Below are 26,933 nucleotides of genomic sequence, written 5' to 3'. Positions count from 1 at the left end.
TCCAAGTCCTGCGAATTCATTCGAATACGGGCTTGGCAGCTGTCAACTCTCGCTTGGGCCGGATCAAAATCGTGAGACAGCCGTGAGTGCTTCCTATCGTATTGCAGTCCATTCGTAGTCACAGGCATGATGAAGAGATATTCATTGACCTCGATTTCGAAAGGCGCTCGTCATGGGAGGACAGGCAAATTCTGAGTCGGTGGCAACGGCTTCAGATATTCAACGTCCAGGAGTTGACTTTGAAGGAATGGCATGGAAGTGCCAGCCGCTGAAAGGTATGATGTCTCTTCCCAGACAAGCATCGCTGCTGCGGTTTGCCATGCTAATTGTGCCCATTGATACGCGCATCGCGGTGACTTGCTTTGTATTGGTCTGGGGTAAGTGTCCGGGAGAATTTCTCCGTAACATACAGCCTCACTAGTCCTTGTGATGTTCAGTGTGTCCGTGAAGTTCAGATGGGACGGAATCTCCATAAGCGATCTCGCCCATGGCCCCTGTTCTCACGGCCCGATGAGCCGAATCTTCCTGCGCACACGTCGCGTCATCCTGGCCATCGCGTGGCTGCCGAGACGCGAGCTTCATTTCGAGATGAACTTCCCGACCGGACCATCACCGCTGCCACCGCCAGCATCGCCGCCGCGCTGGGATGCCGCCACAGAGTAGGGGCACGCCGCCCAAGTCTCTACCGGTGCCCTCCGGATTTCAGAGCAAATCTACGCCGAACTTGCCGACTCTCAAGAGCGACAGTCCTTCGAAGCGCGATGCTACCATAGGGACATCCTCGCAGCAATCGGCTGCACTGTCTCCCGAAGTGTCTGGCGACAATGTCACCTCGCCGTCGGAACCCGCCTCTATCGAAGACTTCTCACTCGACTCCGCCCACGACCTGCCATCCTTGTCACCAGCGTCGTCCGATGAAGAGTCCGATGGCGAGCAGGAAGATGGCCATGTAGCAAACCTCCCATCACATCCTCCAATATACCACCAGCACTCTCGTAGCCATACGTACCTGGGTCCCTCCGCCTTTGCCCCGCCTTTCTACGGCCGCCCGCCAACTCCGCTTCCTCCATCCCCATCTCTAACGTCTCTGCTTCGACCCAACTTCAGCACGCACAATAGTAGGCCAACAACACCAGATCCGTCTAGCGATGAAGGTGGACCGCAGGGTCGTGGTCATGCGACGGGAACACAGACACCAAACTCGGCTGCGGCATCGACTTTGACGAGCACCTTCCGCTCTGCAAAGCCTATTCCACGGGCGAGCCCAAAAGTGCCGACCTACGAGTATTATGGCTTCACTCTGTACCTTACCAGTAGTCTGGCCTTCATTGTGTATCTGCTCTGGTCCTTTTTACCTTCTCCATTCCTGCACCAGCTGGGCATCTATTACTACCCAAACCGCTGGTGGGCTCTCGCCATTCCAGCATGGACCGTCATGCTCATCGTCTACATTTACGTGGCGCTGGCATCTTACAATGTCGGCTATCTGACATTACCGCTCAAAAGCGTGGAGTGTCTTGTCGATGAGGCGGCTAGTATCGCGGTCGTGGATGCGAACGGCAACATCGTACGAAATGACAAGTCTAGCTGGAAGGCGAATGACCAGTCCAAGCACAAGCACAACGGGAGCGTTGGCAAGAAAGGTGGTGGCAAAGCGCGAGGAGGTGGGCAAAGCAGACAGTCGAGCACGAATACTGCTCAAATTGAGCCGGAGCTGGACTGGAAGACGTTGTGGATGGAAGGCACTGATGCTGTCATGGATATACCAATTGGCGGCGTCTGCGAGATTCTGTATGGCGGTGATGACGAGGAGCATGAAGTTGCAGACGAGCATGACGGCGGTTGAATGATACACGAGGATGTGTACTTGTAAAGACGCAAAAGCAGCGGTGGCGAGATTGCATAAATTAATCCATCACTGCTCACCGTTCGACGCTCCGAAAGGTCCGATAGATTTCAATCTGGTATGAAGGGCGCAAGACCTGCATCGCGCCCTTCTCAGACATGACGCAACAGATTGCGTGGCGGCGAATGCCTAAGCGCTATATGGGCAGAAAGCCGCGTCCGAACGGAGACTTTCATGGAGAGCCACCTGCTTTGTTAGCAACGGAGACGGAGACATGTTAGCCGTGGAAGAGCTGCATCGAGTCCTATTCGCAGACACTATCAAGGGCGATACTATGGAAGTGCAAGGCCGTCGAGCCGAATTGGCGATGAAGTGGGCAGGGAGCAAGTTCTGCAGGCAAGGCCGACGGGAGGAATTGCTCTTGAGGCCGGCCGGCCTTATAGCGGGAGTCGCCATCAGAGTCGGCAACGAGAACCAGTTTCAATGAAATGATGGAAATCACTTATCTGAGCGGTTCCATGAGACATGATGTGAATGGAGACTGCAATTTGATATTATGGCTCAACCACTACTCCTTCTACCGCTGTGCCATTCCACGAGAAACCTGAGCAGAACATCTCTGCACGCCAGGCACAGCATCTGTAGTAGAAACGACAAGAATCGCGACCTGCGAGCAATCAAACAATACTCGAAGTCAACCAGCCGCAACGCGGTGCATCTGTAGAGTAGTGGTTGACCATCCCGCAGCCCCCTCACCCCATTTTGAACACCGATAACACTCGCAAATCACCTCACTCACGACTGCCAAAACAATTGACCCGTCCGAACAAAAGACAAAAAAAAGATGGGAGCTTCGTTCTAACCGCGGAGTCGTTTATGTCCCGCGGACTCATTGGAATTGCTGTGGTTTGAAGTTCGAACTGCGACTTCAGCATTTTTCCACAAACGCCTGTTAGGTGGCGATTCCAACTGAGCCAACTCAGGAAGCTTGAAGGGGACCGCGGGGCTCTGGTTTATGAATACTCAGCGGGAGTGAGGGAAGGGCTGAGAGGTGGTGCGGTGGCGGCGATGAGGGTCCAGGTCAGTGCGCCTGTTTGTTTGCTCTGGCGGTGGAGGCAAGCAGCAGTTCGAAGGCGGCATCAGTCGTACTCAACGGCGGTTCAAGGAGGTTCATGGGTCGGGTCTGCATCTTGCGTGCCTTCGCGAGGGAGTCGAGTGGCTTTCTCAACGCGCGCCTTCCACTGGTGGTCTTCCCATTCGTTCGATCACTTCTTGTGCTCACACATACAACGGTTACCGGCCACGCCAATGTGTTGCTCATCCCCGGCGATCCTGACTGCTGCGGAAGACCTATTCAGAAGCTATTCGTGAGTACATCACTCAGCACCACGTCAGCCACAGACCCAGGGGATGAATCGGCGAAGGAAAGAGAGCTATGCATGTGTCATTGAAACGTTTGAGAGCTGAACTCAAGTTACTACCGGCTTGTGAGTCTCAATTATTGGATTCACCAGCTCTCTCTGCTCCAGCTCTCGCGCGAGCTCAATCCGCATTGCGGCATCATCCGACTTCAGATATGTTCGTCTGGCCTTGATGACCCAGAAAGCCAGGGAAATGACCAGCATGACTCCAAATACTGCAATGGCATAGTTCATGTCCGCCGGAGCTGGATTAGGCTCTCCCGGAAAGAAGAAGAAGACGGTGGTGATGCTGCAATAGATGACCGACACCCAGTTGCACAGAGGGCCCAGCTTTCCTAGCTTGAATGTCCCGCCAGCGGGCAATTTGTCCCGACCAGCCAATACCAGAGCAAGAATGGGCATGCCGTACGAGATGGTCAGAGCAATGGTGGCGACACTGAAAATGGCCTCCAAGACTGTGTTTGCGAATAGGTAGAGGATCCCGACCAATGCGATCAGTGCTCCTTGTAGCCAAAGAGCTCTCGCGGGCACCTTCCAGAATGGATCCACCTTGGAGAAGTATCCACTCCATGGGATTCCTGCATCTCGAGCGAAACCCCATGTCAAGCGACTGCCAGTGGTTGCCATACTAACAGCTTGTCCCAGACCATTGACCACCAACAAGGATAACAGCACGCAGCTACCTGTCCTGCCAATAGTCTGCAGAACCAAATCACTGAAAGGGAGCCCCGTCGGACCATCGATGACAGTCTCCAAGTCCTGAATGCAGAAGAGGCAGACCACCATGAAGATCCATCCAGTAGCCGCTCCAAGCGACACCGCTAGCCATGCGATCCTTGGTGCATTCTTGCGTGGTTCTGGCAGTTCTTCAATCATATGAATCACAGCATCGAAAGCAGTCAAAGCGTATGCGCCTTGCAGGAGACCCGTGAACCAGACGACACCCGTAGGCCAGCCAGTTCCGTTGAGCCACCTCCCAAACACGAACGATGCTGGCTGGAACGACATACCATCTCGGGTGCCCACAGAGATCAACAACGCCAGCGAGATCATGAAGAAGAGGGCGATGTACCAAAGTCCGATGACATCGTTGAAGATGGGCAAGACCTTATCCTTGCGGCAAGCCACAACGTTCGTCGCCGTGAAAGCCAGAATGACACCCAAGTAGACCAGAAACTGGACCCATCCTTTGCCAGCCCCGCTCCACTCAGTATCAAACATGACTTTCATCCCAAGCATGAATTCAGTCATGAAAGCCGCCTGACTAGCAGTCAAAGTCCACCATCCAAACGTATTGATCCACGCACACATGTAACTAGAAAACCGGCCAATAGGCGTATCAAAGAGTCGATGGATGTAATACGCCTGACCAAGAGCCGTCGGCATAGCACTGCAGAGTTCTCCCAGCGAAAGAGCGATACATATATTGCAAATGAAGACGACAATAAAGCCCCAAAGGATCGAGACGGGACCGCCATTGGCAAGGCCAGAAGATAGACCAACTGCTAATGTGCTCCACGTTCCGAGAATACTGAAAGCCAGAGCCAGCATAGACCACGGGTCGAATTTCCTCGTAAGTTCCTCGACATGGCCAAGGATGGCAAGATCGTGTGCATCGTTGACGCTTTGGACGGAGTTCTTCCTATCAGACTTGTTATCCTGGTCGGCTTCGATGTCCATGTCTTCTGATGGGCGTTGCTGCTGCGCTGGGGAGTAAGTTCCTGCTTCTCAATAGTATACCACAGCAAGAAGAAGCAAGAAGATCAAGAACCACGCGACAAACCTAAAGCAAGCAGCAAAGGATGATAAGAACCCCAGCCAAAGGATGGGCCAAGCAAGACCTCCGCAAATCTGGGCACAAAGTAGCGACCTGCGAGATTGACGATGCTCTCTCGGCTGTTCCTTCTCAAAGAGGAATGGCTCTATCTGGTTCGCAGATAGATGGTGTTTATCTCATGTCGGGGAGCAAACGTAATGCAGCTGATGATGGTATGTACAAGCGAATTGCATGTCCGAGCCTGGTTGCTGTAGTGTTGTATTGTGATCGTTGCTTCCCGTGTCGTTCTCGATGACGACGAACAGCCACGCGCTATGCCAAGGATCTGCTTTCGAGCTCGTGGGACTAGCTCGCGTGGGATGAGCCTCGGAAGCATATCATTGGGCTTCGTTATTGCTTGAGGGAGAGTTGCGCTAGGATGTGAAAGAAGTAGGCTTGGACGATTGAAGGCGTTGGGATGTGCAACTTTGAGGCATTCATGATATCTGTTGACTGCACTTGCAGTCAATGCCACCCGACGCACCGATCTGCACAGGCGTGTTCGGTTCGCTGTGACGACCAAGGATGAGCAGAGTGTTGGGCAAGACAAGGGTGGTGACTACACCACTCGAGGGTGCAGCTTCGCTGTGCACATTCAAGCAGGCCTGCTCCAGCGCAGAGCCTGTCGTGGAACAGCGATCCGCGTTTCGAACACTCTCGCCAATCGGAAAGTCCAGCTCTTGTGGCTCACAATTCCTTGTACCTCTTGTCCCTCTCGAGCGAGAGGAGCTGCTGGCACACATCTCACAGCTTACTATACTCCTTCGCCTTCGGTGTAATCCACAACGACTCCCCCTTAGCACAAACCACAACCTCTCCCGTCCCCTCATCCCCATGCCACTGCTTCAACTCAGCCACAAGCCACTCTTTCCTCCCCTCCTTTCTAACCCTCCTCGCCGTAACCGCAATCACAGCCGGTGTCCTGACAGGCTTCAAATACTGCACATTCAAATACGCCGTGAAAGCACTCAACCCCTCTGAAGGTTCCCTCTTTTCCTCTTCGGCAACTTCTTTCTCTTTCCTCCTCTTCCGCTCAAGATTCTCCATTTGCATGATCCCCATGCTTTCATCTATCATCGTCGCTGTGATTCCCCCATGTATGATTTCAGGATGCCCGTTCATTCCATCGCCTACTTCGTATAATGTCGTAGCTTCTGAGATTTCATCTTCGGCATTGGCTGATTTGCGATAGACGACTATGCAGTTTCGGATCGTGCGGTCGGTTTTGAGGATTTCGGCGTAGAGGCTGTCTTCGGTGTCGCGTTTGGGAAGTCTGGAATTCGGCACACGAGCGATCACATCGGGATCATTGAGGAGGCGTGCGGTCCATGGAATGCGTCGAAACGAGGCTGTGGAATCGTCCGGTGCCATGGTGGTCAGCGATCTTGAGGGCAAGGATAAGGAATGTCTCTCTAGGAGTGTAAGGAAAGGTGTCGGGTCTCTACTCTATTGTATAATGGCTATAAGAGAAGTGAGAGTCCTATGAGTTGCGAGATATCAACACGCGCAAAGCGCGGCGCCTCAGTTGACAGTGGGAGTGGGAGAATGGAAGTTGCGGCCGGGCAGGGTTCAGAAGCTGAGCCTCGGTAATGCTTGGCAGGCGAGATGTTCCGAAGAACGACATGCTTGAAGTCTCTACACATGCAGGCATCGACGCAAGTTCCTGGCACTTCATGCCTGTCTGAAGGAGCAGCGTTGACGGGGCATCCACGTACAAGAGTCTCGCTTCGCTGTAGTGTTCTCTCAGTGAAAGCGTCGCGAGGTAAAGCGAGAGTTGTAGCTCTAGTATGGCTGACATTCCCGCTCTAGCCACTTGAGCGTCTTTTCGTCGTTCTTGAAGAAGGGACTCGTCTTTTCCCACACCTCCTTGTGGTAGGCGTTGATGTAGTCCAGCTCCTTCTGCGTTAACAACGAGACATCGACCAGCTTGCGACAGAGCGGCACCATTGTCACATGTTCGAATCCAAAGTATGGTTTGTCACCGAACTTGTACTTTGTCTCGACTTCTTTCACCATGATTACATTCTCGATCCGAATGCCGAAGTTGCCATCCTCGTAGTAGCCTGGTTCATCCGAGATGACATTGCCGACAGATAGTGGCACTTCTGAGTACTGTATGCGTTGGCCAATACCGATTGGACCTTCGTGCACGTTGAGAAAGCTGCCAATACCATGGCCGGTACCGTGACGATATTCGAGACCATTCTGCCACAGGAATTGCCGCGCAAGCATATCGAGAGCGAACCCGGAAGTACCTTTGGGGAAGACCACAAGTTCGAGACCGATGTTGCCCTTCAGTACTAGTGTGTATGTCTCGATCTCTTTAGGATCAGGAGTGCCGAAATGCAGTGTCCGGGTCGTGTCCGTCGTGCCATCGAGGTATTGAGCGCCGGAGTCGCACAGGTAGATCTTAGCCGGATCGATCACGGAGCAGCTCCCTGGCTCAGGTTTGTAATGGATAATGGCGGCGTTCGGCCCCGTGGAGGATATCGTATCAAAAGACAGCCCAACAAATTTGTCATGCTTGCTGCGAATCGCCTCCAGCTTGTCCGCAGCAGTGACCTCGTCGATCTCTGCCTTCTCTGCCGTAAGTTGGTGCTCAAGCCAGGCGAAGTATTCGATGAGTGCTGCGCCATCACGAATGTGGCATTGTCGCATGCCTTCCAATTCTGTGGCATTCTTGATGGCTTTTGCGTCGCCGATGGGAGATCGCACCTCATCGACGTTCTCCTCGCCTCCGAGTGATCGCTGCAGTGCCCAGGACGCTGCTGTCGAGATGAGGAATTTCTTCTTTGGCGCACTTTCCTCGCCTCCGTTGACCGCTGTGGACTGCTCTGCCGCAAGTGTGGCAATGTCCGAGAAGATATCCTCGTACGGTCTGATGTGCACTCCGCTCAGATGAGCTTTGGCGTCATCGGGAAGTTTGCTCTCGTCGATGTAGAGCGTTGTTGTCGTTGGTGTGACCACAGCGTAGGAGAAGAAGACAGGGTTGTATGGGATATCATTGCCGCGCAAGTTGAAGAGCCATGCGACCTCGTCAAGCATGCTGACAACGAATCCGGCAGCCTTCTTCTTGTCCAGCTCTTTCCTCAGTTCCTCAATCTTCTCCTGGTACTTTTTGCCCGCATATTCCTGTCCCAGAACACGCACAGGCTCGTTGGGACGCGCGGGCTTCTCCTTGGCCCATACCTTGTCGATGAGGTTCTCAGCGACGGCGACGAGCTCTTTGCCGCCCTTCTTCTTGATCTTCTCGGCCAGCTTTCTGCTCTCCGTAGCGGTGATGGTTGTGGGATCTACGCCGACAGTCTTGCCGCCGTCTGCTTGCTCAACTGTCCACTCTTGCCATGTTGGTACATCTTGCAGACCTTGCTTGAGCAAGTCCCAATTGCTGTCTAGCTGCTGACTGGCTTGATTGAAGTAGCGTCCATCTGTGGCTAGGGCAGCCTTCGTTTGTGTGATGATGGCCGTTCCCGCTGAGCCAGAGAAGCCAGAGATGTATTCCCGTCTCGCATCGGTGGGCGCTATGTATTCGGAGGAATGTGCGTCGGCAGATGGCACGACTGTCGTTCGTCAGTCAGCCATCACTGCATATATGAACTGATCAAGCATACTGTAGAGATCTACCTTGTGCTGGCTCATGAGCGATCGAAGCGCCTTTAGGCGTTCCGTGGTATCGACCTTTTCCATTTCGATGGCTCGAAGTGATCTACTTGTGGAGAATGAACGAAGCGGCGTTCCAGCGCCTTTGAACAAGCAGCGAGCGGTGTTGATGAACATAACCTAGCCCGATGGTGACATGTGATCACTTTGATGCAGAGCTCCAGTCGATGGCCAGATATCGGACAAACTTCGGGACAACCATTGAAAGTCGCGCGAGGCGAAAGCTGCGTATCAGAAATGGCCATGAGTCTACCATTGACTCAACATCACTGCATCAAATCCCTTATAAGACGGGCAGGAACTTTAGCTTAGGGTGCCGTGCCGACACTGGCACAACACGATTTGGACTGGCCATTGGTTTTGATCTCAATTTGATACAGCTCAGTTTGCCTTCGCCGTAAACATGGCCCCGAAGGGCACAGCAGCCAGAAGACTGCTTGCCGCAGCAGTCCAAGTCCGCCAATATTCAGCGCCCGCCGACAGAACTATTCCGGCGGCAAAACAGAAATATGTACCTACGTCTGGCACTTATCCGAAAGGCTTTCTGGCCGGCAGCGCCTTTGCTGGCGTGAAAGCGAGCAACACAAAGTACGATGATCTGGCTCTCGTCGTGTCTGAGGAGCCATGTCCCGCGACGGCAGTATTCACTCAGAACATCTTCAAAGCTGCACCAGTGCAGGTGTCCCAAAGACTGCTGCGTAACAATCACTCCCAAGGATTTCGAGGCGTGGTTGTCAACTCCGGATGTGCCAACGCAGTGACGGGCGTGGAAGGTCGAGAGCACGCCGAAATCATGGCCAGAACAACTGACAGTGCATTCAACAACGGCGAGAACCAGGAAACCCCATCAACACTCGTCATGAGCACAGGCGTGATCGGCCAGAAGCTACCCATCGAGAAAATCACCAGTGCCATCCCCAAGCTGAAATCAAATATCGGCAGCACTCACGAGCATTGGCTCAACGCGGCGAATGCCATCTGCACGACCGACACTTTCCCCAAACTCATCTCTCGACAATTCACTCTTCCATCGTCCCCAGGCACCACATACTCCATCGCCGGCATGACGAAAGGTGCAGGCATGATCCACCCGAACATGGCCACTCTCCTCGCCATCGTGTGCACCGACGCCAAGATCGACTCAGCTTCAATGCCCGTCCTCCTTCAAAGGACCGTCGTCGACTCGTTCAACAGCATCTCCATCGATGGAGACACCAGCACAAACGACACGCTCGCCTTCTTCGCCAATGGTGCCGCCGCACCAGCCGATGCCAAAGCACTCTCATACTCCTTCAAGGATCCGAACCCATTCCAAAACAAATCCCGCAACCCCGACAGACGCCTCGTCAAATCAGAAGTGTCACCAGACATGGCCGCCTTCGAACAAGTGCTCAGCGACTTCCTCAAAGATCTCGCCAAACTCGTCGTCCGCGACGGTGAAGGCGCCACAAAATTCGTCACCATTCGCGTACGATCCGACGTCTCCAAAGTGACCGCCAAACGCGCAGCAGTTTCCATCGCCCGCTCCGCCCTCGTCAAGACCGCCCTCTACGGCAAAGACGCCAACTGGGGTCGCATTCTCTGTGCAATCGGCTACGCCCCAGGTATCATGTCCTCGCAGACCATCTCCCGCAAAGATCTCACCAAGGGAATGATGATTCGCACAAAGACCAAGATTCCCTACGATAAAATCCACCAAGTCGAGCCTGGCATGACTTCGGTGTCTTTCATCCCTGCAGATGGGTCCGAAGAGCTCAAGCTCTTGATTCGTGGTGAGCCACAAGATGTAGACGAAGTACGCGCGAAGGAGATTCTGGAAATGGAAGATTTGGAAATTCTCGTCAGATTGGAAGACCGTGATGAGCCAGCCATCAATGATGATGGAAAGGAGCGTATGACACATGAAGCTGTGTTCTGGACTTGCGATTTCAGTCACGAGTACGTGACCATTAACGGCGACTACAGGACTTGAGAATTCTAATCAGCTTTCTCGGGCACGAAGTTCTGTAAGATATAGGAAAAATTGGGCATTCCGATTGCTTGTCATGCTTCTTATTCATTATCATCTATGCTACTACTGCATTGCATCGTATCTGCACAACCGCGCTGGAACGCCAAGAATTGGCCGCCCGCTGCAACGGGGGCAGCTCTGTGGAAAGTCCTCCTACCAACGCCACGCCATGCTGAAAATCACTAATAACAGAATCATACCAACCGCTGTAACACTTGCTCTCGTTTATGGTAGAACCTCTTTCAGCTGCTGCTTTTGCTGCGGTGTAAGACTTGTCGGAAACTTGATCTTCACGCCAACGATAAAGTCGCCTCGCACGGTGGGTGTCTTGCTCTTAGGCATACCTTGGCCAGGGAAGCGTTCTGTCCAGTCCGGGTTGGTAGGGCCAGCACTTGACACTGATAGTTGCTTTCCGTCGATTGTGGCTACGGTTCGACTCCAACCCGTGAGTGCCTCTTTTAAGCTAATCTCGACAGTGTGCTTGATGTCATCGCCATCGCGTGTGAAAAGTGGGTGTGCTTTTTCTTTGATGATGAAGTGGAGATCCTGAGTCCCGCCTTCGACTTGGTCGCCCATGTCAGGATATTTGATCTTGCTTCCGGCTTTCAGGCCACGCTTGATTGGCACACTGAGAATCTTGTCCTCTGTGTTCTGCTTGCCAGTCTGTGGGTCGTAGGTCTTCCGCTGGACTTTAAGCTTCTTTTGTGCGCCGTTGTACATCTCTTCCAGTGATACGGGCAACGGCTTCTCCACGACTGTCGTCTCAGGCTCGGGCTCTCGCCGCCTGAATTGTGAGCTGCCGTTACGTCCGCCGGAGGGTCTTGCACTGCCGAACGGACTTCCGCCGAAGCCTGAGAAGAAGTCGTCATCGTCTCCTCCGCCCATCGAGCCGCCGCCTCCTCGCATGAATTCCGCGAATATGTCCTTTGGATCGCTGAAGCCTCCGAATCCTCCTCCTCGGCCTCCACCTGTGCTGAAGTGGAATGTTCGCGCACCACCTGGTCCTCCTCCCATGCCTCCGAAGCCTCCAGGCATACCGCCGAAACCTCCACCACCAGCAAATGGGTTCTCACCACCTGCCTCTTGTGGCGGCGGCCCTTGGCCTGTTATGAAGTCGTAGCCATAGTTGTCGTAATTTCGTCTCTTTTCGGGATCGGACAAGATCTCATACGCTTCCGAGGCCTCCTTGAACTTCTCCGCACCTGCTGGGTTCTTGTCGGGATGATTCTTGAGTGCTTGCTTCCGGTATGCCTTCTTGATCTCCTCCGCAGTCGCGCTGGAAGACACTCCTAGTCGATCGTACAACTTCGTATCGGCTGGCATGTTTGCAAGTGTCGTGTGTTCGTAATCGTAGTATCAAGAAGTGAGGCTGATCGATCGAAGTAAACAAGGCGTGAGCCTTAGTCCTGTAGACGCCAATGGCAACGAGAGTTGCGATGTGATTGGGTCGTTGTGTAGAAGTGAAAAGGTAGTTCAATGCTCGTTCGTTGCACGAAGGTTGTGGAGAGAGTGGCTGGCAACTGCAACGCATTCATGAAAGCGAAAGCATGGCAGGTCCCACCCACACCTCGTCACATGCGTCGAGAGATGGAAGCTGCCAGTAGCTTCTATGTCCTCAGGCATCTGTAGCACTTCAACCACAAGCCTGCGACACTTACTGTATAATGTCCAACATCCACAGCCATTCTAACAGTCGTCCCCCGGGATCCGCAAGTCGGATTGGCATGTTGTGTGCGCGTTGGTCAATGTTCAACTCTTCAGTGAACTGTGGTATCGGCGGACTGCATCCCGGCGTCCGGATCGAAGTGACGTAGCTTATCCGGTTGGATCGAGAACGTCTGAGAATGTTGTCTGAGATGTTAGATCGTCCTTTGCAGGCCTGTTTTTCAGGCAGGACCTGTCCATATATCAGTATACACCAATTGAGAGGCAGAATATTTGGAGGCAGTCTTGGTAGGAGGAACGCAGGACTGGTATCGCACATCCTGATCGCACAGGCACAGTGGATAGCGTCGGCGGAACTAAAGTCCGACGAGGCCCGAGCGCGATGCTTCAAAACTTCCCACGGACTTCGTGGCTTTTCCTCTTTTTCATCACATACCGCAACTATTAGACAGTGTTGCCAGCAAGCTTCTGACCCGGTGTCATGTTGGGTCTTTGGTTCTACAATTGCTGTCTTAACGATTTCGTGTTGCGCAGAGGGGAACTGTTGGTACTATAAGAGCTGGCTACGCATTTTTTCTGGTTGTGTAGGCGGCGTCAGAAGTGCCGGACATATCATTGCGAAGGATCACATATCTTGTGGAGACTTTGAAGAGTCATGTTGGAGATGCTCTGGGGCAATAGAAGAGCAAGCGGAGGAGAGGGTGCATTTCAGGACATCTGTGGCATGCTGCAGCATTAGGTGCTGCGCGATGCCGGTCCACTTCTATGCTCTTGAAGACAGTCGTTCTCAAGTCCGTAGCGATGAGGGCCTCCAACCGCTCTCTTTCCATGTCCAATGTAAGTCATCTCAGCGACCTGCCGCCAATTGTCTGTAGCCACTGCCTAGCGTTCCAGAGGACTTCGATGCCCGAATTCAGCGCTGTTCTGGTGGCATCGTCTTGCAGCCTGCGCTTTCGATCAGACCTCGCGACCTCTCGAAACCCAAGCCTTCTTGTCATTCCAACTTCGCGGCCTCCGGGTTCCAAAATCGTGAGCATTCAGCGTCCGCCTGTTCCTCAAGATCCAACCGTCCAGTGCCTGCTCCCCTTCTCCCCTTCCTCTTCCTCTCTCGCCCAGTCAAAAACCTTATCCGCGAACTCGCAGAACCTCGCAGCCTCCACGTTCCTCCCAAAACGAAACAGCACAGCCGCCGAATCCGCCATCAAGTTTCCCGCAGCGTACGCACTATCCGATCTCGGCTTGCCGACTTTGTTGGAGTACTTTGACATGTCGTCCCACCACTTCTGGTCTCTACGAGCTTCTGTCCAGAGGGCATTGGGAGAAGCTTCGAGGAGCTCGGCGTACCAGTCGGTGATGGTCTGGGCGGCTTTGTCGTAGCCGACGGACCAGACGCGCGCGACGATGATTTTGTAGTGTTGGATGATGAGGGACTCTTGGGAGGTGGAGTAAGTTGAGGAGGAAGGCATGGTGGGTGAGGAGGGTGGTCGTTGCTGGTGGTTTGTAGTGAGGAAGGCGTGGTTGCAAGCTCGATCCTCGTCGAGGTCGTTCGCAATGGCTCTGAGGTCTCGTCCGTCAAGGGCGGGAACGTTGTGTTAAGTAGGGCTCGTAGGTTTATGAACTTTCGCGGAAGGCTTTATTTGTTGTGGTGTCTTTGAAATGTGAGTACCCGCGTGGCAAGCTCGAAGTCGAGTGAAGACAATGTTTCATTTGTCTTTACTTGCTTGACGGTGAGGCAGGAACTAGCAACGCGCAGGTGCGCCACTTTCACATGATTTCAACACCTGAATCGAAACTACAAACGGCTCTGATTCTAATCGTCACCCGGGAGTTCTGCCATGTAAACCTCGCTTTTGACAACATCACTTTGGTCATAGTCTCGTCAAAGATTCTCGAGGCCTTCGAAAACACCAAACGCCTTTGCCAGAGCCTCTAATGCCAGCCCACACCCAGCCTTATTTTCAGACCCTTCTGAGCCAACATGTTGATATCATCGCTTTCTCGAGTTCACATTTCTCCCAGCTCCCACACGCGTCCTCCCGCCTGTTCGGTTGCGGTCACCGGTCAGAATGCTTGGGAGATAATCCTCATCCATCAAGCTCCTTTCCTTCGTCCTTCGCTCTTGTGCGGTTGCCCTCTCGAACTCTTTTTGATCTTCGGCGAGAATCAAATCGTGACCCCAGCCTTGCTTTCCGCCACCAGTATTCTTGCCATTCGCCGTACCGTGCACTGGCTTCGGCACACTATAGCGGTTCCCTCGTTTGTTCCACTGCATGTTCTTTTTCAGATGCAACTTGAACTCGCCATTGGCACTTGTAGAGCATGACACTCTGGTAAGTGTGGGCTGACCGCATCGTGGGCAGAACTGCTTGCTCAAGTCTTTGCACACGTGAAAGCAAGCGTGGCATCGGAGAACGTATGTCTTCAAGTTCTTGATTCGCGACATCGAAGGCGACAGTAGGTTCAGGTTGATTTGCAAAATCACGTTTTGCATAGCGAAATCGGAAGTCAAGACTCCGACTTGCATGGTCTTTGGTTCTGGTGTCTGCGCTGTTGACGCTCCGGCATCTTCTGCTTGCTGCTTCTTCAGATTTGAAGGTGTGATCCAGCCTTCGGAGTCTGAGTCTGATTCTGATTCGGCCTGATCTTCTGCGGAGTTTTGTGCAGAATCGACTTGAGCAGCATCCGAGGTTGTCGCAGGCTCAGTCGCCTCCAGGTCTGCTTTCTGTAGTTCAGAAGTGATTATGTGGACATCATCTGTCGATTCTATGGCTGCGGGTTCGCTTTCTTGCGCCACTTGTTCGGGTTCTGCGTCGACTGCTTCATCGCTTTCTTTCGTCACTTCAGCAGTCTGCTCTGTGACCGGCTGCTCGGCCTGAGTTTCCACGCCTTTTTGATTCTCTGTGGTCTCCTTGGTCGGCGGTGCACCATTCAACCCTTTCTGCCCAGGCACCTTTCGTAACCTCCAATCGCCTCCATTTCGCTCACACTCAATCTCGTAAGTCAAAGCAATAATCTGCACATCAGGCTTGCTCAACACCGCTAGGTCACCCGTTTTGCGTGCGAAATCAGTAACAAACTTGATACTTGTTGGGTTCGGTGATCTGATTTTCAGGAAAGGCTTCAGTGTAGTTTCGACTCGAAGCCGAGTGGCCGCATCTTTGATTTCTGAGATCATGGCGGGCACGGTAACTAGTTCCTCGGCTTGATTCAGAAGCGTTGATACAGGAGGCTCGTTTTTGATTATTGCTCCAGTATCGAGCACAACTGTGTGCACAGGTTTAGTTGTCGCCATGTTGTGTCGATGTCGCATGCAACTTTGACTCGCCGCTTTGGAACTTTTTTGACGCGCCAAGATTCTAGCCTTGGCGAATTTGATGCTCTCTGGATCAACTGCTTTGCGGAGATGTTTGAGGAAAGGGAAAGGGAATATCTTAAAATTCAATTGGCTCACTCAGGAGCTCTGCTCAAGGCCTCCAGTATCAACATCTCAGCTCCCACCGACAACGCCATCACGCCGCCTGCCCAATGATATATCATCGCTCGTTAAGCACATTAGCATCTGAACAAGTGCATGCAACATTTAAAAGCCACTCCTATGCACCAATGTCCCTCCTCTTCGGAACTGTATACTTTCCCGCCTCACAAGTACTTGCAGCGCCCTGTTCAGGCTCTGCTCACTGTAATTCTTCCTCTCCACGAACTCTCGCCGGAGATTCGCCAAGGAAGATGTGTAACCCACAGGTAATCTTCTTCGCAGCTCCTCCTCGACTTTGTGGACTTCTTCGACAAGCTCTCTGTTTCCGCCTAGTCCGAGAGCTGATGTATCGCCACCTGCAGACATCACAGCATCCATCGTCGATCCCAGGAAGAGCCGAATGGCCTCGTCAACGTGCTTCTCTGTTGCGATAGGCTGAAGTTCAATCTTCGCCAGTGATTCCGTAATACGGACTAGAGATTCTAGTTGACGCACTGTAATGGGAATGGAACTTCGCTGGTTGGCGTCCTGCTCAGCTCTTGCCACTTGTCTTCGAATCGACACAAAGTGTGAGGATAGCTTTTCTGCGGCTTCAGGCGAGAGTCGCGGAGCACATCGCGATTTGGCGTAGCTGATGTATCGCTTCATCTTTTCAACGGGGATCCCAGCATGCACTTGTTCCTGCACGCCTTGACCGCCCATATGGATGCCCATGACGTGCTTTGCGATTGTCTCGTCTCGGTTCCTGTCGTGGTCATCGCGAACGATGAAGATGAGATCGAAACGTGAGAGAATCGTTGTCTGGAAGTCGATATTTTCGCCAGGAGACTTGAGATCGTCGTATCGTCCGAAAATTGGATTGGCGGCAGCGAGAACTGACGTTCGCGAGTTCAATATTGTCGTGATGCCAGCCTTGGCGATCGAAATGGTCTGCTGTTCCATAGCTTCGTGAATGGCTACTCGATCTTCGTCGCGCATTTTGTCGAACTCGTCGATGCAAACAACGCCGCCATCTGCAAGAACCATGGCTCCGCCTTCCAGGTAGAATTCGCGCGTGTTGGTGTCTCGCTGGACAGAGGCTGTCAGACCTGCTGCCGATGAACCTTTGCCCGAAGTATACACTGCGATTGGCGAGCATTTCTCCACGAACTTGAGAAGTTGCGACTTTGCTGTACCTGGATCACCCAGAAGAAGCACATTGATGTCTCCTCTCAGTTTCATCCCGTCTGGCAAGATCTTCTTGCTGCCACCCATGAGCAGACATGTAATAGCCTTCTTGATATCGGCGTTGCCATAGATGGAAGGCGCAACGCAGTCTGCGAACAGATTGTATATGTCCGGCCTCCTCGACATCTCCAGGAATTCTTGCTCCTCCTCTTCGCTGAACTGAATGCCCATGCCTGTGGCTTGGTTCTGTGAGCCATCGGTCTGCAGACCCACAGCACGAAGGTATGGGTTTCTGATGGCCACTGCTCCGCTGTTCTTGCTGTTCTTCTGACTGGCGTAGATGCTGAACACACCCATCACGACACATCTTGTTCCTGGCACCACTCGATTGGCGAGATATCGGTCAGCGCTGACCAGGATATGGCGAGGCAATTCACCGACAGGCACATCGTCTGGCGCCTCCTGCAGCTTCAATACTTGCTGATCAATGAATTGTGATTTCTCGTGCACGACAAAATATGGGTCTAGCGGGCATTTGTCGCCGCCGTCGTCTGGCGCCTTGATTCTTCCACACGTTCGCGGCAGTGTGATTCCCGAAAAGCCAGACGTGACTGGGATATTGGTCTCGTGCTGGCAGTTTCGGCACTGAATGTGAACAGCGGTGGCTTTCGAGCTGAGTGTGCTGGCACCGATGACGATACCGGGTATTCGGACGAGGTGTGATACGTTCGTCGCTGTGAGGCCTCGTATCGAAGTCTGCGAAACGGAGGAGTGAATCAGGAGTTGGTGCTCCGGGAGAGCTTTCGCGAGGTCGAGATCCTCCTTGCTGCGCGAGGGGTAGAGGATGCGTTGTGTGCATGTCTTGAGCGCTGCTTCGAACTGGATCATGTCAGCTAGGTGAATGCAGGCGGCCGAATGCTGCTGCGTACGATGGGGATGATCTCTCCAGGCTCGTTGTTCAGCCGATTCGCAAGCTCTTCGTTGAATGCGATCAGATGCGCGATGTCGATGTCGCAGTAGTATTGCTTGGACAATACATTCTCTCGTATTTGGTCACTGAGACATGTCAGCGCTCCTCTTGTGCCGTCCATATAAAACCACAGCATACCGGTAGATGTAGTTGCCGTCGAGGTGAAATTCTAGCACGAATGCGATGAGCTCTTTCTGAATCTGTTTGTTGGTGGAGTCTCCGTTGGCGCTCTGCTCCTCGCCGAAGAGACTGAGGGTATACACTGATTGCCGGTCCATTGTGTGGTGTTCGTGCTGTGGGTTGTAGCAGAGATGCGCTTTGCCAGGCGCGGGACAGAAACCAATCTCGGCGCCAAACGAGAGAAGACGCGCTTTGGCGACATGTTCGCGTCTGAGTGGCAGATGTCGTGGTTGGTCTCACACGCAAGACTATGCGGCCGCCTCCTCAGCATTGCGGGCATCGCCATCGGCCCAGGTTCAACCAGCAGCTGGGAGTGTATCGAATGAGAGTGTTTGCTCGCTGCCATGGCTTCGGTGTACTGTTACCACGGCAAGTCAGCTGTCGTGGTTCATGACCACGGCTTTAGCTTCTGAGGATCGCGCGTAAAGTGTTCGCATTGGCGGCGGGAACGTAATTCTGCCCCAGGCTGCAGACTCCAGAGTCTCAGGCTCAGGCCACCTTAGACTTAGACTTCACTTGCTACTTTCACACCACAATCCCTGCCTCCAATATCGAAAGCTTCCTCGCCATCTTACGACTCAGCCCAATTGAGTACATAACCACACACCTGCTCCGGCACCCGGATTGCCGGAATTTATAGAGAGTACAAGTCCGCAACCCCGCCCGCGTCGTTGGTACAACTGAAGAACATCAGCATCTATAACCATAAACTATACGCGGAACCCACGGATATAAGCTCAACTCTGGACCGCGATATTCTTTTGACTAACGCCGCCAGACACCTAACGGACTGTATGCTCTCAATCACACTTTCAACAGCCTCAGCCAACGACAGCCACGTGGAGAATGGCCCAGATACGGTCGTCGGAATCGGTATGAAAGCCCATGAATCGATACATGGCCTGTCTCGCGTTCTCCATACGCAGTCAGACCGTCGTAACCGTCGTATCTGTACATACAGGATCAAAATCTTGGCGCTCCTCCCATGGCCGTCTATCCCGTGTATCTTGTTCCATGCTGCATTTGCTACGACTTCCGGTGCCGTGTAGAGAAGTAGAATCATACATCAATGTCTAACCTGGTCACTGGCTCACCCGATGACTGACACTCGACGCTCTGCGATTCAATTCTGTCTCTGCGCCCTATCTCTCTCTAGTGCGACGTGAGCCCATTGAGCCGTGCTGAAAATGCTGCAAATTGAGAACGGTGCTCCATGATACCAGGTTCCTCGGGTTTGTCCCTTGTGTCTAGCCGCAAAAATAATCAGACTCGGCCGGATACGATGCCTCGAATGCTTACAAGAAATGCTTCGCATGGTTCGCTGGACAAGAACGAATTCGAAGATCTGATCCAACTGGAGGAAGTCTGTTAACCATGAGATTCCTCGCGTCGGGAGTGCACTGAGAAATCGGTACAGAAATAATCCGGTTGAACAGGTTGTCGATGCCATCCTCCAGCTCTTCCGCTGACACGCGACCTGCATCGGACACGGAGCGATATGTAGTTTTTGGTCTCGCAGACACATAAAAGGCGAGAATTGAGAGCATATCAATCAAGAATCTAACCTCGATCATCTCAACTTTCAACACAATGCATTTGCCATACGTTCCTCTTGTCAGCCTGGCCCTCCATTTCTCAGCCTGGGCCTTCGCCATACCTGTCGACTCCGGTGTGCTGGACGATGCGAATCTAGACCCGATAACGGAACGGATGAAGCTGTTCACACCGCTCTTGTGAAGCGCAAGACTGCCAGCATGTTCACAATTGGAGTGTGCCGAGGCATACTCAATCGACCGCGAGGTGGAGTTTGGAAATTTGACCAAGGTGAGCGGAGGAAGTCCATCTCCTCCACTGGGTCCTAAGCAGCTTTCCCATTGCTCGAACTATCGACTGACGTAAGCGATCGCAGCCTACTGCAGCCGCGTCGGCCAGAAAGGCTCTGATCAAGCATACGTCGTGACCTGTGCAGCGAGCAACGACCAAGCCAATACGCGTGAAGTCGAGGGCAACTGTCCCGGCGACTCAAAATGCATCCAACGCAACGGCGTCAACCAATTCAACGAGGATGTCACAGACATCTTCTGCGTTGACAGCACCCAAGTACGGGAGTGGATTATCAAACTTGTTTCTAACAAAAGTGCGAATCCGCACTGATGTCAGATGTGGAATGGTATATGTGGCTTGATTTCCAACTATCAACGCCCAGTACGGACCTAAGCCTATCACGGAGTGTTCTGCTGGCTTCAACAATAATGGGCAGCGTACAGGATCCGTTGAATTAGTCACCAATGTTCTAGACTCCAAGCAGCACGACCTGATCTCTCCTGCGGACAACTATTTCGAAATTAGTGGCATCAGGGTGGGCAAATCGGCTGCAAATGGAATAGTGGATTCTGGACTCTTTGACCTGAGGGCTCATTCAGCTGTACAGGTGAGCTATCTTCCCCAACTTCGTGCGTCCACCGGATATGTCGATAACGAATTGTGTACAGGCATGTGTGACTGGGAAAGTCGGGCAGATCTTGCGAGCCATTACGGGGCGGATATACGAGTGAGATACAAAGTGCTTTAGATGGGCGTGTTGGAAATCGTGCTTGAAAGGATTCGCTCGATGGTGCTGGGTGCGTGGGATTAAAGCTGCGAATATCCCGCTGTGTTCGAATTAGGCGATGGATGTTAAGAATTTCGTATACACGGGTTCGCGCTAGGATACTTCCTTCACCTTAGACTGTGCTGTAGAAAGTGGACTTCCCAGAAAGTGGACTTCCCAGAACGTGTTTGCAAGGTTTCGTCGCGTCGGCACCACCCGCCGGCCGGCGGAAGCGGCTCAAAAGGATCCGGCGCTATTGACGAGCTACCCGAGTAACGTGGCAGCTGCGTCGTGATGGAGGTGTACATGTAACTCGGCCGCTACATTTCGTTATCAACGGCCAACAGTCTATGTAACATCACCACCTATCCCGCCACCTGTACCATAGCCCTGCGTCTGTACATATAGCACCTCCTTCGACACCCCGCCAACCCTCATGCGGTCGATCACGAGCACCGGCTGGACTGCGTCTCCCTCTCGGCCATGTCATCTGTCTTCTCGCCAGACAGTCCCAATGCCGGCTCACCAAGCTCAGCGCGCTCTGCTTTCCCATTTCCTGCCCAGGATGGATCACGACCGGCATCGAGTAGACTACGAAGGGGGAGCTCTGTCAGCACTATGTCCGCAGGCTCCATAGGCGGCGCGCTAGATATCCAGAGTCGAAGGGGCAGCGCAGTTCGAGAAACGTCCCAAAATGCCATATCGACGTTGCTGCAACCGCCTATAGTGCGCACCGGTCTTCTTCCACATACAGCGGCCCAAGCAGCCGCGACGGGCTTCAAAGCACCCACGACGAAGGATATTCCTCCTGTAACGTTGACAAATGTGCCTCACGTGCCGCCGGAGAACTTTCGTGAATATTTGAATCGCATCGGGCCACTGTTCGAGAGCTTCCAGAGAGGAAGGGCAGAACCAGAGCAGCCAGCATGGTTGAAGAAGGACAAGGATCTGGAGAAGGCGGAAGCATTAGAGAAGAGGCTGAGCAGGCAAGATGGTTCGGCACCCCACACACCCATCATCACGAGGCAGAGCTCTACCGGCGCACTGTCTCCCGTAGAATCACCAGGCCCTCCTCGAAGGAGGTCATCAGCACAGTTCAGACGAAATCGCAACGAGCCCACACCCTTGTCTACGATACCGAACGTATATTTCGACGAAGACTTTCACCTCGAAAATCCTAGGACATTCGATGTTGTTTCAGAGCGCTCAGAGATTGTGCGGCCTCCGCCAGGCTCGCAACCGACTCCTGCTGCGAATGGTGCCGCACAGCTGCCTCGAAAGACTCTCGCCAATAATGCTATTCTGCAAGAGAAGCTGAGTTGGTACATGGACACCGTCGAGGTACACCTCATTAACAGTATTAGCACGGCGAGTTCTGGGTTCTTCGCTGCTTTGGGGTCATTAAAGGAGCTTCAGACGGAAGCAGAGCAAAGCGTAGCCAAGATTCAAGGATTGCGTGAGGATCTCAAGAAGTTGGATCAAGAGGTTGCGGTTTCCGGGCTGGAGGTCGCGGCAAAGCGAAGGCGGCGAGAGAACGTCCGAAAGCTGACAAGAGCCACGGCTCAAGTACAGGACGTGGTGGAGAACGTGAAGAGGGCAGATGAGCTCGTTGATCGTGGAGCCTATGACGAGGCTGCAGATCCGATGGATCGTGTCGGAAGACTAGTTTGCGGACAACAGGAACCCGGGCAAGAGCAGCAGGAGCTCCTGGATTTGCGTCCGCTGAAAGCACTGCAAGGGCTGGACTCTGGTCTTCAAGAACTGCAATTGCGGATAGGCACCGGTTTTGCACAACGCTTTACGGCAATTCTGATCGAAGATCTGCGGCAGCATGTCCAAAAAGTGCCCAACAGCCATACTCTGAAACGATGGTCGCGGCAGCGAGGCATCCCACCCACGTACATGGAGACGGACGAGAAATTCCGCAAAGACCTATTATCAGCGTTGACTGGGCTGGCGCGTGTCGGGCATACCGCGCCAGCAAGTTCCAAGTACCGCGACGATGTTAACAAGGAGGTCAAAGCCATCATCCGAAGATTTATGCCCAGCAGCAGTGACGACGACGCAGACAGCATGGTTTCGACATCCACCACAATGTCGAGAGGAGGAGGGAAGCGCAGTCAGCAGGAGAAAAGTCTTGTCCTCGCTCGCAACTTGAAAGCGCTGGATCCTGAAGACGCGGAGAAACTATTGATCAATGCATACACGTCAATAGGTGAAGCGCTTCGGAGAGTATCAACTCAGACCAAAATTTTGCTGGACGTCACAAGTAGCATGGACGCTCCGGAGGCCAAGTCTCCAGTATCGCCCTCAAGCTCATCGCAACAACCCATTCTGGACAGAAAGCTTGCCAACGGCACTGCGTCAGAGACTCCAGCTACGGTACAGGAACAGCTGTCACAGGCTCTCGATATGTCTAGTCTGCTGGGCCAAGCTGTGGACACCGCCCAATCGCAAATCACAAGGGTCCTCAAAGTTCGTAATGAGCAGACTATTCGGTTGCCTAAGGCCTTGTTCCTGCGATACTTTACGCTGAACCGGCTATTCGCCGACGAATGTGAGGCCATCAGTGGCAGGGGTGGTAACGCGTTGAAAGGCATCATCAATGCGCAGATCTCTGGATTCGTCCAAGTGCTGGGGACTTCGGAGACTGAGCGTATCGCCAATGTACTGGACAGCGACAATTGGAATGCCGAGGACTTTAGTGATAAGCAGAACGAGCTCCTGCAGCGGATACTCGCGTCAATGACCAAGGATCCCCCCGAGTGGCTGCAATCCACAACGACGATCTGGGAGGATTATGCGCCTCCTACAATGCAAACTAATGGCATCAGTGCCAGTGAGTCTGCTTCTGGGACTACGGTGAACGGCACAGCTGCCATTACTGGAAAAGCCGCAGCCGCAAAGCCAGCCTACATCGATGAAACACGCTTTATCCTGGTCTCCAGTGCGTCTTCGCTCCTGGAAAGCATCGACATATTCCTCTCCCTCACCGCTGCCATTCCTAGCATGACACAGCAGATTGCGACTTCGCTTCTGGAAGTGCTTCGCACATTTAACTCGAGAACGAACCAGCTTATCCTGGGTGCTGGTGCTACAAAAATCGCAGGCCTCAAGAACATCACCACCAAACATCTTGCGCTCGCATCTCAGGCTTTGAGCTTCGTGATTGCTCTCATACCATACATGCGTGAATGCGTGCGCCGGCATCTGCCTTCTGGCCAAGGCAGTACTTTGGCTGACTTCGACAAGACCAAGCGTCTGTATCAAGAACATCAATCAGGAATACACGACAAGTTGGTGGATATCATGACTTCTCGATCCACATCACACGTCAAAGCCATGTCCAACATCGACTTCGATGCGACTGCTCCTGAAGACAGACCAAATGCATATATGGAGACTCTTACCAAGGAAACTGCAACGCTGCATAGGGTGCTTTCGAGACATCTGTCAGAGATCGACGTGAGTTTGATCATGCGGCAGATCTTTACCGCGTACAAAGAGCAGTGGACAAAGGCCTTCGGTGACGTGGATGTCAAGACTTCGGCTGGTGAGAAGAGGCTTCTTCGAGATGCAGAAGCTCTCGAGGCACGACTTGGGAAGCTTGATGGCTTTGAAGCTATTGGAAAGGAGCTCGTTGCTGTGGTAAAAGCTAAAGTCTCTGTTGAGTTCGATGTGGAGGAGGAGGCGAAGAAAGAAAAGGAGGCAGAGAAGGTACCCGAAGTCTCTGAGATCAAGACAAATGGCGAAGCCAAGGCTGAAGAGAAGAAGGCAGAGAACGCCGATGCAGCTGTTGAGCAGGACAAGAAGTAGTACTTTCTAGGACTCAATAGTAGAAGACAATGCAGAAGTGTACAACTGTGGGATCCTCTGGGATCAATTCACCTTCAATTCGTCAATCGGAGCACAGCAGCTATCGATTTGCACCACGACACAATAATCACCATAATTCCCAGCAATACCGGAGGGTGAGAAACTGAAGACACTGAAAACATGAAGAAGTTCAAACAATTACTTTTGGCTACATTGCGATGCACGAACACTCTCATCTCCCAAACGAACAAGCAAATAAGACAGGGCTTCAAGAATCCCAAATCGCCCCGTAAGCCGGAATCTTTCTCTTTTCCAAATTGTAAACAATCTCGTGCGTAACAGCCGGATTGCTGATTACAATCACGGCCTCAGCGTCGAAGTCCTGGTAGGCCGCATAGGTCACCTTGACCAAACTTGGCATGTCTTCCTCTTTGTAACTGGTCTTCTTTGTATCGATGATAATGGCGCCTTTGTCAGCTCGGAGAATGTTCTGAATATTGGATTTTCCGTAGCTCTCGAGGGGAAGACGAGCAGACCATACGATTCGCATTGCCCATTCGGGATGGACGTTGATGAGGGAAAGACAGGGGCCAATTCCGCTGCCTGTTGCGACGAGAACGACTCGACGGAAGACTTTGGCGATGCGGGCTACGCCGAGGGCTGGCACGCCGCGAGTCCAGAGGTATTGGGGAGGGTTGTCGACGAGCTTCTTGGTCCAGTCGCCGTTGTTGGCCACGAGGACGGAGAAACCGGGTTGTTTGTCTGGCTCTGGGATCGTGGCGAATTTGTGGTTCTCGACAAAGGGCGCACCGGACAGGGCGATACCTGCGCAGGTCGGAAGGACTTTTTTGGTGTCGAAGTGGAGCTGAGTGGCGTGCGTGGAGAGCTTTTCCGCTACAAAGGTAACCTTGCGAAGGAACAGCCACGGGTAGATGAGCAGGAGTGTCGTGGCGACCAGCATCCAGAATGATGGAGTCTTGACGAGAAGTATCCCAAGGGTCTGGGACTCCGTGGCGGCATTCGATGCACTGATGCAGAACAGTTGGACCCAGACGATTGCGACTGTTGTCCATCCCGAATATCGATGCATCAGCTCCCACTGATTGTGGAAGCGTGCTCTGAACCACGGAATCGAGCCGATCGTGAGAACGCCGAACATCAGAAGAATGATGACAGAGGTGGCCAGAACAGTGTACTTGTACGCTGCGTTGCTTGCTGGCCAGTTTTGCACCAGGACGGCGAAGAAGATGTACCATCCCATCGAGGATACACCGCAAGCAGAATGCACGCCTCCATGGCAGTAGATCTTGGCTGCGTGTCTTCGGACCTTGACCGACCAGGAATGGGGAAGACTGAGCACGCTTCGGAACAGCATGTTGATGCAATGCTCTTGCCTCATCAGTTGAGCTCCCAGGATATTGGCAGATACTGCTGTCAATGCATCGGCGTAGGTGAAGATTTTCTGCTGGCCCTTGACTCCAGTCACCACTGCGAAAGCAATGATAAGGATCATGTTGATTGCGATGACGATCGCGAAGAGCCTTTGATAGACGGCAAAGTGACGATAGCGGATCTGGTTGTGTGTCTCGCCATGTCGGGGCTCGGGCATTGGATATTCATCCGCGAGTTGTTGAAGCTGCTCTTTCGCAGCGATCTGGTCGTCTGCGCAGTCCAGACGCTCGAGTCCAAATTTCACACCAATTGAGTCTGCTGGTTGACCTTCGGCGCCGCCAGAATGTTCCTGGCCTCGAGTCACGCCGGCGATGATGTAGCGATACGTTCCTAGACCGTGGCTCTCACCTTTGGCGAGAATCTCGTCTGATGGAGGGACTTCCGTGATCGAGACATCAGAAGATGCTATCGAGAAGCCGGAATGCCCGCGGTCTGCCCCCTGTGGTCGAGAGGACCTCGATCTCTGTCTGTGAGGCTGTCTGCTGGGCGCCACTGTAGCTGGACATGGTTCCTGTACTTGAAGGCCGGCTTCAAGTTGTGCTGGCGTTGGTTCAAAACCTTGAGGCTGCGGCGCTCCAGGCGCGTAAGCATATGTTGAATGCCGTCGAGAGGACAGCCATGGTCTGTCTTGCATTTCCACCATGTTTTCGTGGGCAGTCGTTGGTCTGAACATTTTGCGTTTCTCCCTAGCACCTCTTGTGCTTCAGGGACCTATTCCCCACTGCGTCAGTCGAAGGGCTGACGAAAATTTCTTTCTCGTCTGATGACTCGACGAACGTTGGTGAATGGAGCAAGAGAAAGGAAGCTGTCGAGCAAGATTCTGTGAAGATTGAGTCTCGTTCAGGTGTGGCAGACTTGAGCGCG

General features: G+C 53.0%; 11 protein-coding genes across 11 annotated transcripts; 3 read left to right on the top strand and 8 right to left on the bottom strand.

Annotated features, from left to right (window-relative positions):
* Nucleotides 1-646: 646 nt before the first annotated feature.
* On the top strand, nt 647-1,846 carry CKM354_001094200 (phosphatidylinositol N-acetylglucosaminyltransferase GPI19; the record flags this gene model as incomplete). Its single annotated transcript, XM_044806414.1, has 1 exon — nt 647-1,846. One exon carries the CDS (start codon nt 647-649, stop codon nt 1,844-1,846), a length of 1,200 nt encoding a protein of 399 aa, XP_044662349.1.
* A 1,469-nt stretch (nt 1,847-3,315) lies between these two features.
* On the bottom strand, nt 3,316-4,947 carry CKM354_001094100 (uncharacterized protein; the record flags this gene model as incomplete). Its single annotated transcript, XM_044806413.1, has 1 exon — nt 3,316-4,947. The coding sequence occupies one exon, from the start codon at nt 4,945-4,947 to the stop codon at nt 3,316-3,318; it is 1,632 nt and encodes a 543-aa protein (XP_044662348.1).
* An 880-nt stretch (nt 4,948-5,827) lies between these two features.
* Nucleotides 5,828-6,454, bottom strand: CKM354_001094000 (uncharacterized protein; the record flags this gene model as incomplete). Its single annotated transcript, XM_044806412.1, has 1 exon — nt 5,828-6,454. One exon carries the CDS (start codon nt 6,452-6,454, stop codon nt 5,828-5,830), a length of 627 nt encoding a protein of 208 aa, XP_044662347.1.
* A 411-nt stretch (nt 6,455-6,865) lies between these two features.
* CKM354_001093900 (aminopeptidase P) lies at nt 6,866-8,770 on the bottom strand (the record flags this gene model as incomplete). The annotated part of the gene is made up of 2 exons (XM_044806411.1): nt 6,866-8,643; nt 8,695-8,770. The coding sequence occupies 2 exons, from the start codon at nt 8,768-8,770 to the stop codon at nt 6,866-6,868; spliced, it is 1,854 nt and encodes a 617-aa protein (XP_044662346.1).
* Nucleotides 8,771-9,146: 376 nt separating this feature from the next.
* Nucleotides 9,147-10,715, top strand: CKM354_001093800 (glutamate N-acetyltransferase; the record flags this gene model as incomplete). The annotated part of the gene is made up of 1 exon (XM_044806410.1): nt 9,147-10,715. One exon carries the CDS (start codon nt 9,147-9,149, stop codon nt 10,713-10,715), a length of 1,569 nt encoding a protein of 522 aa, XP_044662345.1.
* Nucleotides 10,716-10,979: 264 nt separating this feature from the next.
* CKM354_001093700 (uncharacterized protein) lies at nt 10,980-12,077 on the bottom strand (the record flags this gene model as incomplete). The annotated part of the gene is made up of 1 exon (XM_044806409.1): nt 10,980-12,077. The coding sequence occupies one exon, from the start codon at nt 12,075-12,077 to the stop codon at nt 10,980-10,982; it is 1,098 nt and encodes a 365-aa protein (XP_044662344.1).
* Nucleotides 12,078-13,474: 1,397 nt separating this feature from the next.
* On the bottom strand, nt 13,475-13,885 carry CKM354_001093600 (uncharacterized protein; the record flags this gene model as incomplete). The annotated part of the gene is made up of 1 exon (XM_044806408.1): nt 13,475-13,885. One exon carries the CDS (start codon nt 13,883-13,885, stop codon nt 13,475-13,477), a length of 411 nt encoding a protein of 136 aa, XP_044662343.1.
* Nucleotides 13,886-14,406: 521 nt separating this feature from the next.
* On the bottom strand, nt 14,407-15,711 carry CKM354_001093500 (rRNA-binding endoribonuclease; the record flags this gene model as incomplete). Its single annotated transcript, XM_044806407.1, has 1 exon — nt 14,407-15,711. The coding sequence occupies one exon, from the start codon at nt 15,709-15,711 to the stop codon at nt 14,407-14,409; it is 1,305 nt and encodes a 434-aa protein (XP_044662342.1).
* A 288-nt stretch (nt 15,712-15,999) lies between these two features.
* CKM354_001093400 (MCM DNA helicase complex subunit MCM5) lies at nt 16,000-18,309 on the bottom strand (the record flags this gene model as incomplete). The annotated part of the gene is made up of 3 exons (XM_044806406.1): nt 16,000-17,940; nt 17,991-18,117; nt 18,170-18,309. The coding sequence occupies 3 exons, from the start codon at nt 18,307-18,309 to the stop codon at nt 16,000-16,002; spliced, it is 2,208 nt and encodes a 735-aa protein (XP_044662341.1).
* A 2,975-nt stretch (nt 18,310-21,284) lies between these two features.
* Nucleotides 21,285-24,617, top strand: CKM354_001093300 (uncharacterized protein; the record flags this gene model as incomplete). Its single annotated transcript, XM_044806405.1, has 1 exon — nt 21,285-24,617. One exon carries the CDS (start codon nt 21,285-21,287, stop codon nt 24,615-24,617), a length of 3,333 nt encoding a protein of 1,110 aa, XP_044662340.1.
* Nucleotides 24,618-24,885: 268 nt separating this feature from the next.
* CKM354_001093200 (uncharacterized protein) lies at nt 24,886-26,742 on the bottom strand (the record flags this gene model as incomplete). The annotated part of the gene is made up of 1 exon (XM_044806404.1): nt 24,886-26,742. The coding sequence occupies one exon, from the start codon at nt 26,740-26,742 to the stop codon at nt 24,886-24,888; it is 1,857 nt and encodes a 618-aa protein (XP_044662339.1).
* Between the last annotated feature and the right edge of the window lie 191 nt (nt 26,743-26,933).

Source organism: Cercospora kikuchii (assembly GCF_019650295.1).
Source record: "Cercospora kikuchii DNA, contig_00007, whole genome shotgun sequence".
In the NCBI taxonomy this organism is placed as follows: Eukaryota; Fungi; Ascomycota; class Dothideomycetes; order Mycosphaerellales; family Mycosphaerellaceae; genus Cercospora; species Cercospora kikuchii.
The sequence above is the reverse complement of the archived record's forward strand: the minus strand, read 5'-3'. Positions and strand labels throughout refer to the sequence as shown.